Source organism: Oncorhynchus kisutch, linkage group LG13, assembly GCF_002021735.2.
Source record: "Oncorhynchus kisutch isolate 150728-3 linkage group LG13, Okis_V2, whole genome shotgun sequence".
NCBI classification, from domain to species: domain Eukaryota; kingdom Metazoa; phylum Chordata; class Actinopteri; order Salmoniformes; family Salmonidae; genus Oncorhynchus; species Oncorhynchus kisutch.
This window is the reverse complement of record NC_034186.2, coordinates 48,239,675-48,253,865: the sequence shown is the minus strand read 5'-3', so window position 1 is coordinate 48,253,865 and position 14,191 is coordinate 48,239,675. Positions and strand designations below refer to the sequence as shown.

General features: G+C 44.6%; 1 protein-coding gene across 1 annotated transcript in view; it reads left to right on the top strand.

Annotated features, from left to right (window-relative positions):
• The window catches only part of nr5a2 (nuclear receptor subfamily 5, group A, member 2), a 99,462-nt gene that overhangs the window by 16,286 nt on the left and 68,985 nt on the right, over positions 1–14,191 (top strand). The window contains exon 5 of the mRNA XM_020498456.2: positions 4,625–5,304. Coding sequence (XP_020354045.1) covers positions 4,625–5,304 — 680 coding nt within the window. The remainder of the gene's footprint in view (positions 1–4,624; positions 5,305–14,191) is intronic.

Genomic DNA, 14,191 nt, shown 5'->3' with positions numbered 1-14,191 from the left:
TTTGGGTTTTGCACTTTTGGGACTACTCCATCGGTTCCATTGCGCCAGGCGAGTTCAGTCACACCCAGCTAAAGTATGTGAAAGAAAACAAATACAATTTGAGCTCAGAGTCTGGTGCACAGACCACACTTATTGGAGTGGGAATTTAGCATGGGCAATCAGTAAAGATGTGGAAATTCTCCAGTCCACTATCTTTGATCTCCGTAGAGTTAATTTGAACGCTACGGCCATATTCAAACAAAACCGTTATGTGGAAGTTTTGGGGCAAAGGAAAAACAAACACGTTTGAATTGGTATCACCTAAGGTTTTCAAAGGTTTCTACTGTTGTTGTATAGACATAGGTTGATGTAGAAGTTGCCCTAAACCACAGATCGAGGATGAGATACTCCTATCCCAATCCTAACTTTTACCAGGTTAGGATTACGGGGATGAACAAATATCTGACCCTGTATCAATGATGAGGGCCAAATTCAACCTACTCTGTAGAAATAATCCAAACATGTCCTGCAGGTACACAGAGGGGCGAGAAGTGAAAGGCAACATTGGCTTGATTTACCCCTGACACTCATATCTACTGGGCCCTCAGTCTTTAGCCTAAACCTTTCCTCGTTGATCCACAATCTTCATAAAACCATCCCATATTCATGTGTACTTTTAAGCGTTTTTTAAGATAACAGTTCTTTTTTTGGAGTCTTTTCCTCTTAGCCCGCAGGAGTGTGGTTTTAATTACTATTAATTGTGAATGGCCGCGGGGCAGAATTTCCACGCCTGTCATTTTACAGCTTACTACGATGTGATTTGTTTTCATATGCCAGCAGCTGGGCGGAGGGGCCCTGCAGCGCTCTGTCTACTTCAGCCCAGGGGCAGAGCCAGGCAGGCGGGTGGACAGGCAGGGAGGCAGTGTGGAGAGTTGCCACAACCTGTAAAGAGCACCGAGCTAGAATCCTGATCTTCCAGACACAGCTTTCCAGTAAACACATAAATATATTATAAATATATTCAGACGCACCAAAAAAAGGTGTTTACAGCTAGACCCGTTTGTTCAGTCCTTCATTTTGGGCTGATTTTTTAAAAGAAAAAATTGTCGAATTGCAGTTAAATCTATTTTTAAAGGTAGGATAATTTTGGGGTTTGTTTTGCTTGTTGGAAGTTGTTCCTGTCTACCGATAAGTCAATAGACCTAGTCAATATCCAGTACAGTGTTGGGCTGGGGCTGTAAATAATGGTGAAAATACAGGCAGTCATATCTGAGTGACACAGACAGTATCCTGAGTCTGACATGTCTGCCATAGAGAGATTCAGTCCCTGTTATCTGGACTGATAAAAGCATGGCGACGCCTATCTATCCTGGAGGAAAAGGAGTCATTATGCCGCCGTGAGATATCCTTTTGTTGTGTATTTATGCCCATGATAAATAGTTTACCTTTGGCCTAATGTGCAGTCTGGGCTCATGATCTGATTTCAGATTCACTTTTCCTGTTGTTGTGTCTTTCCTGTTGAGTGTGAATGAGCAATGTACAGATTACACTCTTCTTTTCCCTTGAAAAGGTGCATTGGCACTGGTATTTTAACATTGATGAGTGTTAATATGAGTTAACATTTCTGAGTGTTAAAACATGTTTTAAAACATATTAGTGTTAAAATGTACCATACTTACTAATATCCGTAATTCATCTAATTTGGATAATTTACTTTGTTAAGTATGGTGGGAATTCTTTATTCCTGTTTTATTGCCCAAAGCTAAATTGTCAGTAAATAGCTACTGTCATCCAAGAGCCTAGCAAGATGCCTGTCCCGGGTATCAAGAGTAGGATTCAACCACCCGCACAATGCATGCACTACTAGCACACTGCTGAAAAATCTCATGCTTCTAGGCCTAAAAAAACATATATTTATTTAAGCATATACTTTATAGTAAGTACTATTCAGTCATTTAAACAAAACATATTATCCCATTTAGATTCTCACTGTAACATGCAATATCGCTGTTAAGGAAAAACATCGCTTTTTTTCCCCGCAGTGCAGGTTTGATTGAACCCCTGCCCGAATCCTAATATTTCCACACAGATAAACGGAATTGTCTCCTGTGTGTTTGTGTTTTCCCTCTGTCCTCCTTTTTTTCTCCTCCCTTTCTCCCTGCCCTGTCTTGTTTCCCTTTCTACCTGCCGAAGAAACGGAAGCCAGACTCCTGTCCCATTACTTATGCATAGGTATCATAGGTATTCATGTGTGTGCGTGGGGTAGCGCACATCCAGAGTGGGAACCGGGCAGACATGACAAACAGGGTGTCAGAACCTGGCCAGGGGAGCCATTAATATGCTGCTGCCCGACAGGGATCCTCACCTACGCTCACTTAATATTCCTGTATATTAAACACTCATAAATCAGACCATAAGCAGAGCCCTTTGTGCCGTGGCGGGCCGGGCCCGGGATGGAGTGTAGAGTGTGTGTCTGTGTGTTTGTACCTAAGCCCCAGCCTTATACTACAGTCCTATACTCTAAACTTATACCACAGCCCCATCCTTGTACCTCAGCTCTTGCCTTATACAGTACAGTATTCTCCCCAGTATCAAACCCCAATCCCAACCTCAGCTAGCCCTAACCCCCAATCCCCCAGCTAAAGCCCCATCCTCTCCCAAACTCCGTCCCAGATTAATCTGTACAACATGCATGTAAATAACCTTGTTTAATTAGACACAAGGAGGGTGAAAGAGAGAAAAAAAACTGCTATCAAAAATGCTCCAGTATTCATGATGTGAGTCCCAGGTTCAGACCTAATTGTGTTTTCCCCAAACGGGCCGACTATTAATTTTCAGCTTATTAATTACCCTGTTGCTCTGAGTCATTAATAGTTAAAGGCGCTACAATAATGTATAATGGATACACGGGATCCACGTTCCAAATGTTTTCCCTTATAGTGCACTACTTTTGACCAGGGCCCATATATACAGTATATATTTGTTTGGTGTGTGTCACTTAGCCAGTGGCAGGCTCTTCTTCTTAGGTGCCAGTGTCTACGGACCCTATGTGCTTGACCTTATCTCTCTCTCTTATCAGTGCTGCATCAGTGTGTGATACCCTCTGTACTGTGTGTCTGCGGCCCCTGTGCTCTCCCCTCTAAGCCTCTCTTGGCCCCTTTCTCAGATCACCGCCACTGTGACAGACACTGCTGTGACAGAGACCATTAAAACTACTCCCAAGGCAGCTGTTGGTCCAGCCCCCTTCTAATCACTTTATGTATTTCAATACATACTATTTCAATACATAGATATTAGTGGCCTGAGTGCCCAACGGTGTGTCCGCCCTGACCCAGTATTGTAGGGATGGAACGGGGGTGGGCGGATGGGGGGTGAATGGTGTGGTCCCGCCTGGTTCACTCTCCCACCGAGCCCAGCGTAGCCAGTCTGCTGCCTGCTCCACTCCACCACAGCTTGAGCATAAGAGATAAATAATTAACCATAAATAATTAACAGGGGGGCACCCGAGAGAGAGAGGCAGAGAGACAGTCTCCCCCCTTGGCATGCATGGTGCAGATCATACATGGTCCGCCGTGCACCATGGAGACAGTCTCATTCATTAGCCTGAATGAAGCTGTGATCCTCGGAATCTTGGGATCATTCGGGATTCTGCTGGGGTTTTCATATGATGTTTTGGGATCATTAGGAAATGTACCATTTTTGTCATGTTTGTACTCTGGTTTGATTTTCAGTGTTAACACTTTTCAGTGTTTTTTGAATTTGGGTAGTTCTTAGTGTTAACACTTTTCAGTGTTTTGAATGAGTGTCATTTTCAGTGCTAACACTTTCCAGTGTTTTCAATGAGGGTAAATCATTTTCAGTGCAAACACTTTTCAGTGTTTTGAACGAGGTTAAATAATTTTCAGTGTTAACACTTTTCAGTGTTTTGAATAAGTGTAGGCATAAATAATGTTGATCTTGTCACTCTTCTCATTTGGACTGACGATATATGCTTGGAGAAATTACTAACAGCCTTGTTGTCTGGTATGTATCAGGATTACATTGGTTCATAAAAGTTATTGTTTCAGTAACTAGTGTTTACAACCTGTCAAGCTGAGTGACAAAACGTGCCATGCTTGTGAAAGGTAACACGTTATGACAAGGCTGTATTTCCCTGCTCTGAGACATCCGAGTTCTCCAGTGCAAAGGTCAACACAAAGTTTAGTAGTTGTTGATCGTTTTTTTCCCCCTTCTATGCATGACCTATAAGATGAAACGGGAGCTCTGTGTTAAATGGCCATTGTAGATATCTCTATGATCCATCAATGCTAATAGTTTGGTGTGGGTTCTTGTTATGAACACATGGGGGTCATGAATGACATTTGCTCAGAGGTCACAAACTCCTGGCTCATGAGCTGCCTATTTGTGGCCCGCGGATTGGAAGTTTCAGAACACTGGCTTAAGTAGACTCCAATGACTTTTTATTTGATCAGTTTATCAATATTGCTAATATCTTTTTCTCTCCTTCCCCCTTCAACACCCGCCAGGAGAATGTGCTCCTCGTCACCTTACCTGCTAAAATAAATGGAAACACATGTGGATGTTATCATGTCACTAACGTCCTCTTCTCCTGTCCTTCCTCTCCTGTCTTGTCTGTCTCCGTCAGCTGTTAGGGCTGACCGCATGCGTGGCGGCCGCAACAAGTTTGGCCCCATGTACAAGCGCGACCGGGCGCTCAAGCAGCAGAAAAAGGCACTGATCCGTGCCAACGGCCTGAAGATCGAGGCCATGACCCAGGTGATGCAGGCGGTGCCCACCGACCTCACCATCTCCTCGGCTATCCAGAACATCCACCAGGCAGCTTCCAAGGGCCTGCCGCTCAGCCACCATGGTCACCCGCACCACGCCGCCCTGCCCCACACAGACTACGACCGCAGCCCCTTCGTCACGTCACCCATAAGCATGGCCATGCCCCCCCATGCCGGTTCCCTCCAGGGCTACCAGGCAGCCTACGGCCACTTCCAGAGCACCCGCACCATCAAGTCCGAGTACCCGGACCCGTACACCAGCTCGCCCGAGTCCATCATGGGATACAACCCGTATATGGACGCGTACCAGACGGGTTCGCCGCCCAGCTTCCCTCACCTCATAGTGGAGCTGCTGAAGTGCGAGCCTGACGAGCCCCAGGTGCAGGCCAAGATCCTGACCTATCTGCAGCAGGAGCAGGCCAGCCGGGGGAAGCACGAGAAACTCAACACGTTCGGCCTAATGTGCAAGATGGCCGACCAGACGCTGTTCTCCATCGTGGAGTGGGCCCGGAGCAGCATCTTCTTCCGCGAGCTCAAGGTACGTGGGAACACTACACACAGACACCATGTTGAATTTTACACACACACTGTATACTGTATGTCTGTTTTAATTGTTCATGTGCATCATTCAAAAGGTTTAACATGCATATAGACAAACACTAGTCAAACACATATACAGTACATCTGTATTGTATATACAGTACATTGGTTTTCTATATTTTCACAATGTTTCAAATACATCATTTATAGTGGTTGCTAAACTACTGATGATGTTAATTAAATTAGATATGTTGGTTACCTAACTACAATATACAACAAGCCATGCATATTACACAGATCAAACTCGGTCATATACATGTACTATATCTTGATATATTTTCTGATCAATAGACAATAGGATCGTTATACCTACCCTATTTGTGTGGCCTTGCATAATGCATCCTGCGTTTTGTCCAAACGCTCAATGTTTCAACCCAATGTCGTTATCCACAATTGACAGTTTACCACACACACCCCTGTGATCTCACTCCTCGTCAAACCCCCCGTAATTTTTTATCTTCACCCGCCTTTAATCTTTCCCTTTTATGTGTCTGCTCGACACTAATGTAATGTGTACGAAGCTGAGAGGGAAGGCTGCGGTGTAGCTTTAGCCGTCTATCTCTCATCCTGATCAAAATTCAGTAGCCTGCCCTATTTACACACTGTGACACATTTCGGGTATGGGTTAGGAAAACTTTGACTGGCCGCCTTCAGGCTCTTTTCATTCAAAGCAGCGAGATCCCCTGCTCTTGGTTTGGATTTGAATTTTGGATTTGATGTGCCCTTTTTCCCTGTATCATTTTTTGAGATCCAAGTAGGCAGGGACTGTATGAAAATGTTGAAATACAAAATAGAATATGGTCACAGGCCCACAAATGCATGCATCATCACAGCGGCAGAGGTAAATGGAAAATACTTGGAAAATACAGTCTATTAATTACTATTACTATTACTATTAATGATAATGCATTTCATTAATGAATGAATTAGGACATTGATATTCTCCCCCGATCAACCCATTTAGTAGTAATGCATGCCTAATTGAAGTATTTACATTTCATTGATGTGTTATCGAACTCTGTTTCCGAAAGCCCTGCTTTCAGTGAGGATACTGCAGCAGACAGTTTTCCTGGCCAGTTTGGAGCCAAAGTCAAGTTTGGTTGACATACTTTGTCGTGTTTTGTCAACCAATCACTAACAGCTGCTTACCAAAACAACCCTAGATGGCCAACGACGAGTCTTCCTGTAAAAAACAGATTATTCCAAACATTTTCAGTCCCTGAGAGGAACGGGAAATGTTTCCAAGCGTGGTTTCGTTTGCTCCGAGGTTTATTCGTTCAGTAGAGAAGGTTAATATGCAGAGAGCAACATGAAAAAGCTCTGATGAGTCTGTGTGGATCACCTGTTTTTCTTTAATTCTCTTTCTCTGCCCCCTCTCTTATCTCACTCTTTTGTCTGTTTACTCGGTAGCCAAAGGCATGACTGCATATTCATGTACTAGGGCCCCCATTACAGTCCTCTGAATTTTTAGGGGAGGGAAATAGAAATATAATATTGAACACAATCCAATTCTGTATTAGGGGCAAGAGCTCTCGAAAACACATGTTGACATTTATCACGCGGCCATTCCCTATTGACATTTTCTGTATCTGAATTAGCATAAAATAAAAATGTTTTATTGTACAGTACTTCACTGAGTATATGGACTGGAGAGTTGGGCGTGGTTGTACATGTTTTTTTTTTCTCCATTTAAGCCGCTGAATGATCATTGTGCAGTGTGTGGAGCAGCATACCTCTCTAAACTCTCCATTCGAATTCAATTACCTATATCCACTTGTAGATGTCGCCCCTCGTTCACTTCAGAATGAAATATCATTATGTCCAAGCTAATGACTGTCCATATTACTCATGGACTCAATTGGAACAGAGCCTCAGGTGTTTTAAAATGGTGGAGAACGACCCGCGGTAAATTTGGGGGCTAATTCCTGCACCAATATTCCTGGGTCCGCCGCCCCTTCTGTAGTGGTACAGGGACACGTGGTAGCAGGCGAGGTCACGGAGGTGCGGGGTGGGGGGTTAATTCACTGATTCGCTGAAGTTACTGAATAATTAGGGGGCGCGTTTTTTTACGCTACCTCATCTAGCTACTCGAGTTTAGACTAAAGGCGCTTTTCTAGCAGGGCTGAAAAATAGTGTGCTAGCAGGCAGGCACTAACAGCTTTCCCTGTACACTAGACCCCACCCCCTCTTGTTTGTAATTAGCAGATAGTTGTACAGCTATTGTTGAGCAGAAAACTTAGTGTTGGTGATGAGAGAAAAGCCCTGTGTAAGCCCTGCACTGTTTCCACAAGTGCTGGCAAATTGGAGCTCTGCTAAGCTAAGGCAGCTACTGATACAGTAGACAGAGAGGCTTTGTGGGATGTTGCCCCCCTGCATTTTGGCCTTTTCAACACGCTGAACCACACATGCTGCTGTAGGAAGATAAATGTCTAAATTTACTTGTACTGTATGTACTGTGTTTTCATACTATTTCAATGATTTAAAAGTGGTGTTTTCAGACAGATTTTCAGGTGATTTGACTCAATCTGTGATCGTCAGTGTCCGAATCATAAAATGTGTGTATGCGTGTGTCCGTGTGCATTTCTGCACTTCACCATATCTCAGAGAGACATTCAAATACTACTTACTACTGGTGACCTCTGTAGACCGCTACATCTAATATATAAATAATTTCAAAATGAGGACAGAGAGTGGGCGATAAACACAGGAAATACTCATGGAATAAAAGCTGGTCTGAGACCCCGGCTCCGAGGGCACTATAAATACCCCTCCATCTACAGGCCCCTATTATTAGCTTGGTAAGAACAAAATAATTGATATGGTAATGGAGCCGAGTGGCGAGAAGCTTCTGCCAAAAGTGTTTAAAGATTTATTTTCCATAAGTTGGACCTGGTTACAGGAGTCATAAATATTTAGCCATTAGATATCACTGAAGAGAGGAGCCCCATTGTGTTGCTCTGCAGCTGAGCAGCCGGAGAAGAAAGACACTTGGCCAAGAATCGTTTCACAATTCTCACACCTTTGGATTGGATCTTTAACTGTACTTTTATGTATCTTTTTTTGGTTCCAGCCCTACCTACCTCAGTCTTAACTTGTTTCACATTTGGACTTTTTTAAGCCAGGTGTCCTGGTTTGGTTATTACTGTAATAAATGGTCATATGAGAGGGGAAAAGTATGGAGTTTTGGGAGGGGTGTCATTTTGATTGCAAGTGTGCATGTGTGTGTGTGTGCTTGTGAGTATGTGTGTGTGTGTTTTGGTAGTAGCGTCCCTCCCCATTATTGCTGGGCTCGCTCTGGGCATAGAGGGAAACAGATGTGTGGCTCAGTATGGCTAGATGTCACTGAGGGGGTGGCACCGCAGGGTTGGCATGTGTCTGTGGCACTCCTCCCATAGCCTGGCAAGCCTTTATGCCAGGCACCATTTAATAAACACCCAATCACACCAACCTGTGGAATGTAATGGTAATAAATTACTAATTGACATGTTTACATTTCATCAACGTTTTATCAACCTCTTTCTCCGAGGGCATAATTTCTAGTGGGGTCGTTATTGGGATTGTTATTGATGCCCCTTCTAGACCAGATCTGAGCCAAGGTTAAGTTTGGTTGACACACACACACACACACACACGCAGTCCCTCCGCCTTAAGAGCTTTTTCCAACCAATCATTACCCAGACTATTAGTGTGTCTCTTCTCAGGGCCGGGCTGCCATTGGGTTCACAGGTACGATCAGACTTACTCATGCTGCGCGCGTGTGTGTGCGCGCGCGTGCATGTGTGGTGCATGTGTGCATGCATGCGTATGTCTGTCTCTGTGTGTGTGTGTGTGTTTACTCTATGTGTGGCTTTGTAAATGTGTTTCTGTGTGTATGTCAGTTTGTCTGTGTCTGTATGTGCATGCATGTGTGTGTGTGTCAGGTTGTCTGTATGTGCATGAGTGTGTGTGTGTGTGTCATTAGCCCATGAGCTGAGGAATGATTCATACCGGGGTCCATGGAGAGAACCACCTCGGCTTCTGGGCCTCTCCACCATTGTTCCAGGGATAGGATGCGTGAGCCGCGCTTTTCCTCTAGCTTCCACCAACACAATGGGACCGAATTAAGTCTCCAATTGTGGTTATTGATTCATCTGTTTCTATTATGTTGCTATTATTCCTCCCTGCTTCTAGTTTTGTTTTTATCCTCTGATACTTTATAACCCCACTATTATTACTCTATTATTCCACCACAGAATAATTGTGTTGTGACAAGACAACTTACTTGTTTATTCTGCAGTTAAAATGGACCCGACACTCGCACATGCACGTACACACAAACACACACATGCACTGTAACATAACAAGTAGATTTAGTCCGTCAACCTGATAAAACTCAACCGGGTAAAGCTCATGACGCTTTGACATGTGGCGGCAATATTTATTTTAGTCCTTTCACGGTTGTTCTGGGACAGCTTGGGCTTTGGGGTTCCTCTCCTCCGAGGTAATGACGATGACAATACCAGACCTGCCATTAAGTGAGGGGGGACTGTATTAGGGCCTTGTTTCTGGGCCTATACCCAGCTGTGCTGCCCAGGTCCTTATTGGATTAGCAGCTGGAGATGACAGGAGAGGACAGGAGAGGGGAGGTGGGGAGGTGGGGGGGTGGGTGGGAGGGGGAGAGTGAAGGAGAGGAGAACGGAGGAGAGGAGAGGGGTGGAGAGGAAAGTATAGGATAGGAGAGCAGAGAAGCCTCAGTCTGCCTCTTGACTTCACTGCTTGTCTTTGACTTAAATGCTTCATTCAGTCAAACACATATTGCAGTTTTAACACAGTATTACGTAGACATGTTATTTTTTGTGGTTTAATTAAATTGTTAAATGGTTTTGTTTTGGGTACTGGAGATATACCTAAATGATCTCTCCAATTAATTCAGTCAACTGGGCACAGAGGGGTGGGTGGGAGGGGAGAGTGAAGGAGAGGAGAACGGAGGAGAGGAGAGGGGTGGAGAGGAAAGTATAGGATAGGAGAGCAGAGAAGCCTCAGTCTGCCTCTTGACTTCACTGCTTGTCTTTGACTTAAATGCTTCATTCAGTCAAACACATATTGCAGTTTTAACACAGTATTACGTAGACATATTATTTTTTGTGGTTTAATTAAATTGTTAAATGGTTTTGTTTTGGGTACTGGAGATATACCTAAATGATCTCTCCAATTAACTCAGTCAACTGGGCACAGATGTCATTTTAACGTCTAGATTTGACTTACATTGGGTAGATTTGTCAACTAACGTGAATTCAACATGAAATCAACAAAACATGTCACCATGTCATTGGATTTAGATTAAAAGTTGAGTGAAACAAAGACAAAATTCCCTTACGTTGATTACTTTTTGCAAATCCAATCAGTTTTCCACGTTGATTCCATGTTATCGCATAGATTTGAATTGTTTATAACTTGGAATCAACATTGATTCAATCAACCAGTGAGTAAAGATGTATTCAAAAAAAATGTAAGGAACAGCAACATTGACTCTAAGCTATGTAAGGCCTATGAAAGAAGAAAGATAGAATCGCAAAAAAAAACATTTCTCCAATTGAAAAAATATAGATCAGCAATGGAATTATTTACAGTGCTTACTCCGTGTACTGCCATTCATACGTCCCTCTATAGTCTATAGGGCGTAGATGTGTGTGTGTATGTGCAGTGTGTTTGTGTACATGCATTTTTTATAGCGTGTACGTCAGTCAATCTATCAGGACGACAGTCAGAATCCCAGGGGTTTTATAACGTACCTGAATATTCTCAATTTATAGATTTATCTGAGTGTATAATGTACTGATCTGATGCTTTCCCACACAGCCGCATAATTTCACCGGCCATACATATTACATGAATTTACTTTTGTGAAATTGCAGCCTTTTTTCTACAACATCCCCGCATTCGACCCCTCCTCTCTCCCCTCCCACTGCAACCTCTCTCTGAGTGATCCAATTTTAAGGTGCTGGCGGGACACACACACCCTGATTGTGTTTTTTTACGCCCCATAACCGGGGGAAATTAATAAGGCGTTTTAGGCGTGATCTGTGAACTCGAGGGGTGAAAGGCGGGATGGAGGTGAAGGGGGGTCGGATTTATATCTACACCCCCTCACCCACGCCCCCGCCACCCCACTGCCATCCCCAAGCCATACTTCCCACCCCCACTCTCCCTCTCGTCGCGCTCTTGTCACTGAGGTCAGCTCTGACAAACTGTGTGCGCGCCGCTGGCGTCCCAGCTGGCAGAGATTTGTAACTGTGTCCCTGGTCCATTGCATTTGAATTATTCCACAGGCTAGCCCCCTGTCTCTCTTTTTCTCTCTCTCTTTTTCTCTCTCTCTTTTTCTCTCTCTCTTTTTCTCTCTCTCTCTCTCTCTCTCTCTCTCTCTCTCTCTCTCTCTCTCTCTCTCTCTCTCTCTCTCTCTCTCTCGCTTTACATTAGTGCCCCAGTGAGAGAGAAAGAGTCAAAAAGAGGAAGAGAGTGATGGAGAAGAAGAAAGGAGGGAGGAGGGGGAAGATGAACAAGGCCCGGGGAGAGACATACCAAGGGCAAGGGTGCATGGTGAAGGACAGGGGGGGAAACAGGTGGAAGGTTAATGGGCCTGGACCGGATCCACCAGACGCTCAGGCTTGATATATGGGCCCTGGGCCTGGTGCAGGCATAGGTTTTCAAAGATATATTATTTCATTTGAGGAGCAGCATTCTCAGTCCCTGCATTTGTCCACTGATAGATGATATCCCCCCGCCGTGCCCCGCCAGGCAGCCACAATTGGAGATGGCGTGTGAGTTTTTGTAAGGGCCTGCTCCTGTACATATTTTTTTTGCTCACTCGCTCATGCTCCCTCTCTCTCTCTCTCTCTCTCTCTCTCTCGCTCTCTCTCTCTCTCTCTCTCTTGCTTCCCACTCTCTCTCACTAAACTTCACTCTTGCTCACTCACTCTGCCCCCTCTCTCTCCCTCTCTCTCTGTCCACCTTCCCCTCTCTCTTGTCTCTGTCCCACCCTCCCCACCCCCTCTCTCTCTTGTCTCTGTCCCAGGCTGAAGTCTGCTGGCAGCCTGTTTTTTTAAGTTGCTATTTTAGTGGTAACAAAATCTGGTTGATCAGGGCAGGATGGAGCGCGAGGGAGGTCATAAAAGCCTCTTTTCATTCATAAATGACTGAACAACGGGCAAAAAAAAGCTGCGTATTTTAGCTTTCCGATAATTCCGATATATGCCGAAATGTTCCTTTTTTTAAATATAGTGTCAGACAATATGATGGATTTTAGACAGAGAGCATATAGACATCTTCTCAAAATGGAACCATTTTAAGTCTTGAGCTACTACAAGAATCCAGGATATACACAAAATTACATAGACATTTGACAGATCACTCACTCCGTTTATTTACTGCTAAACCATGTCTGTTTTTTCATGCCTAGTCGCTTTCAGCCCCATTTGACCATTGACAACCACTCTGGACCGTTCTTTCCCCCTGTCTGTCTTGTTCGACCATTACTTCCCATTGTCGGTCCTCCCTTGGTCCCTGGACAGCAATATCCCCGGCCTAGAAGACAAGTCTGGACAAGTCCAGAACGTTGCATCCTAGAGCCCCGGTAGTCTCCTGAGACTCTCCCCGGGACCGGAAGGAAGCGGAGGCACTTGTTAAAAGGAAAGATTTAGGGCTGGCTATCCCCACAGACGGGCGGAGAACGAGACATCGGGGAGAGCTTCGAGTATTCGCTGAGTCTGCTCATCCACTTGTTGCTTTGATGGTGGATAAAAGGCTGGCATGAACTACAAGTTCCTGGAGAAGAAACTGATAGACTCATCCGCCTCAGACTCTTCTCTTCCGCGCTTGCCGTTTCCCCCCTCCTCCTTCCTTTCGTTCTCTTCCTCTTAGACTGGCAAAGAAATATGCAAAGGAAGAAGGGGAAAAAATTATCACACCCCCACACACAATTTCAGAAGTGAAACATTGTAGAATTCGCTGATACTCATCCGCACCAAATCTTCTGATGTCTCGCCGTTCCCTTTTTCCTCCTCCCCTTCCTCCTCATACTCTTTAACTGCTTCTGTTATGATGGCAAAGGAAACTAAATAGAATGCCCCCCCCCCACTCGCAATTTTTCTGAAGTTGAAGATTGTTCATCATTGGAATTCGCATTTGTGAGCACTTTGGCTTCTCTGCACGGCTTCTCCGTGCTTCTACACCTGCATTGCTTGCTGTTTGGGGTTTTAGGCTGGGTTTCTGTACAGCACTTTGAGATATCAGCTGATGTACGAAGGGCTATATAAATAAATTTGATTTGATTTGATTTGCTAGTGTAAGCGAAGAGAGCAGGTCCATGTTAAGTCTTATTTATGGACGATCAGGGTAAGAGCCTTTTTATTAGCAGGCCATGGTGCTGACTAAGGTGTGGAGTCTGTGGACGCTCGGCAATGCTGTTAGCGCGGGGGCCCACACTACTCCTGTGCAGTTCCACGACGCCGCCCACGACTAGGCATGCAAAATCAGCGGGCGAGCGAGTGGTGGCGAAATGGGAAAACAAAATGGATATTGGGAGTTGATTTAGCCAGCTAGCCTGCTAACAAATCAACTCAACGGCTCTGATGCTAACGCTAACTCGGGCGGTGTCTCCATCGAACAAACTCTTACATTTGACTTCTCCACCCTCACTATTGTTATGAGCCGACATTAAAAACAATGGCGCATACGGAGGGAGTCCACTTTCCAGTGTCTTCCATCAGAAGACTTAACAACAACATATTGCTCAAGAGTTCACAAGAGCTGAGAGAAAACAAGTGGCTTCCAGTAAAGCATTGTTATCT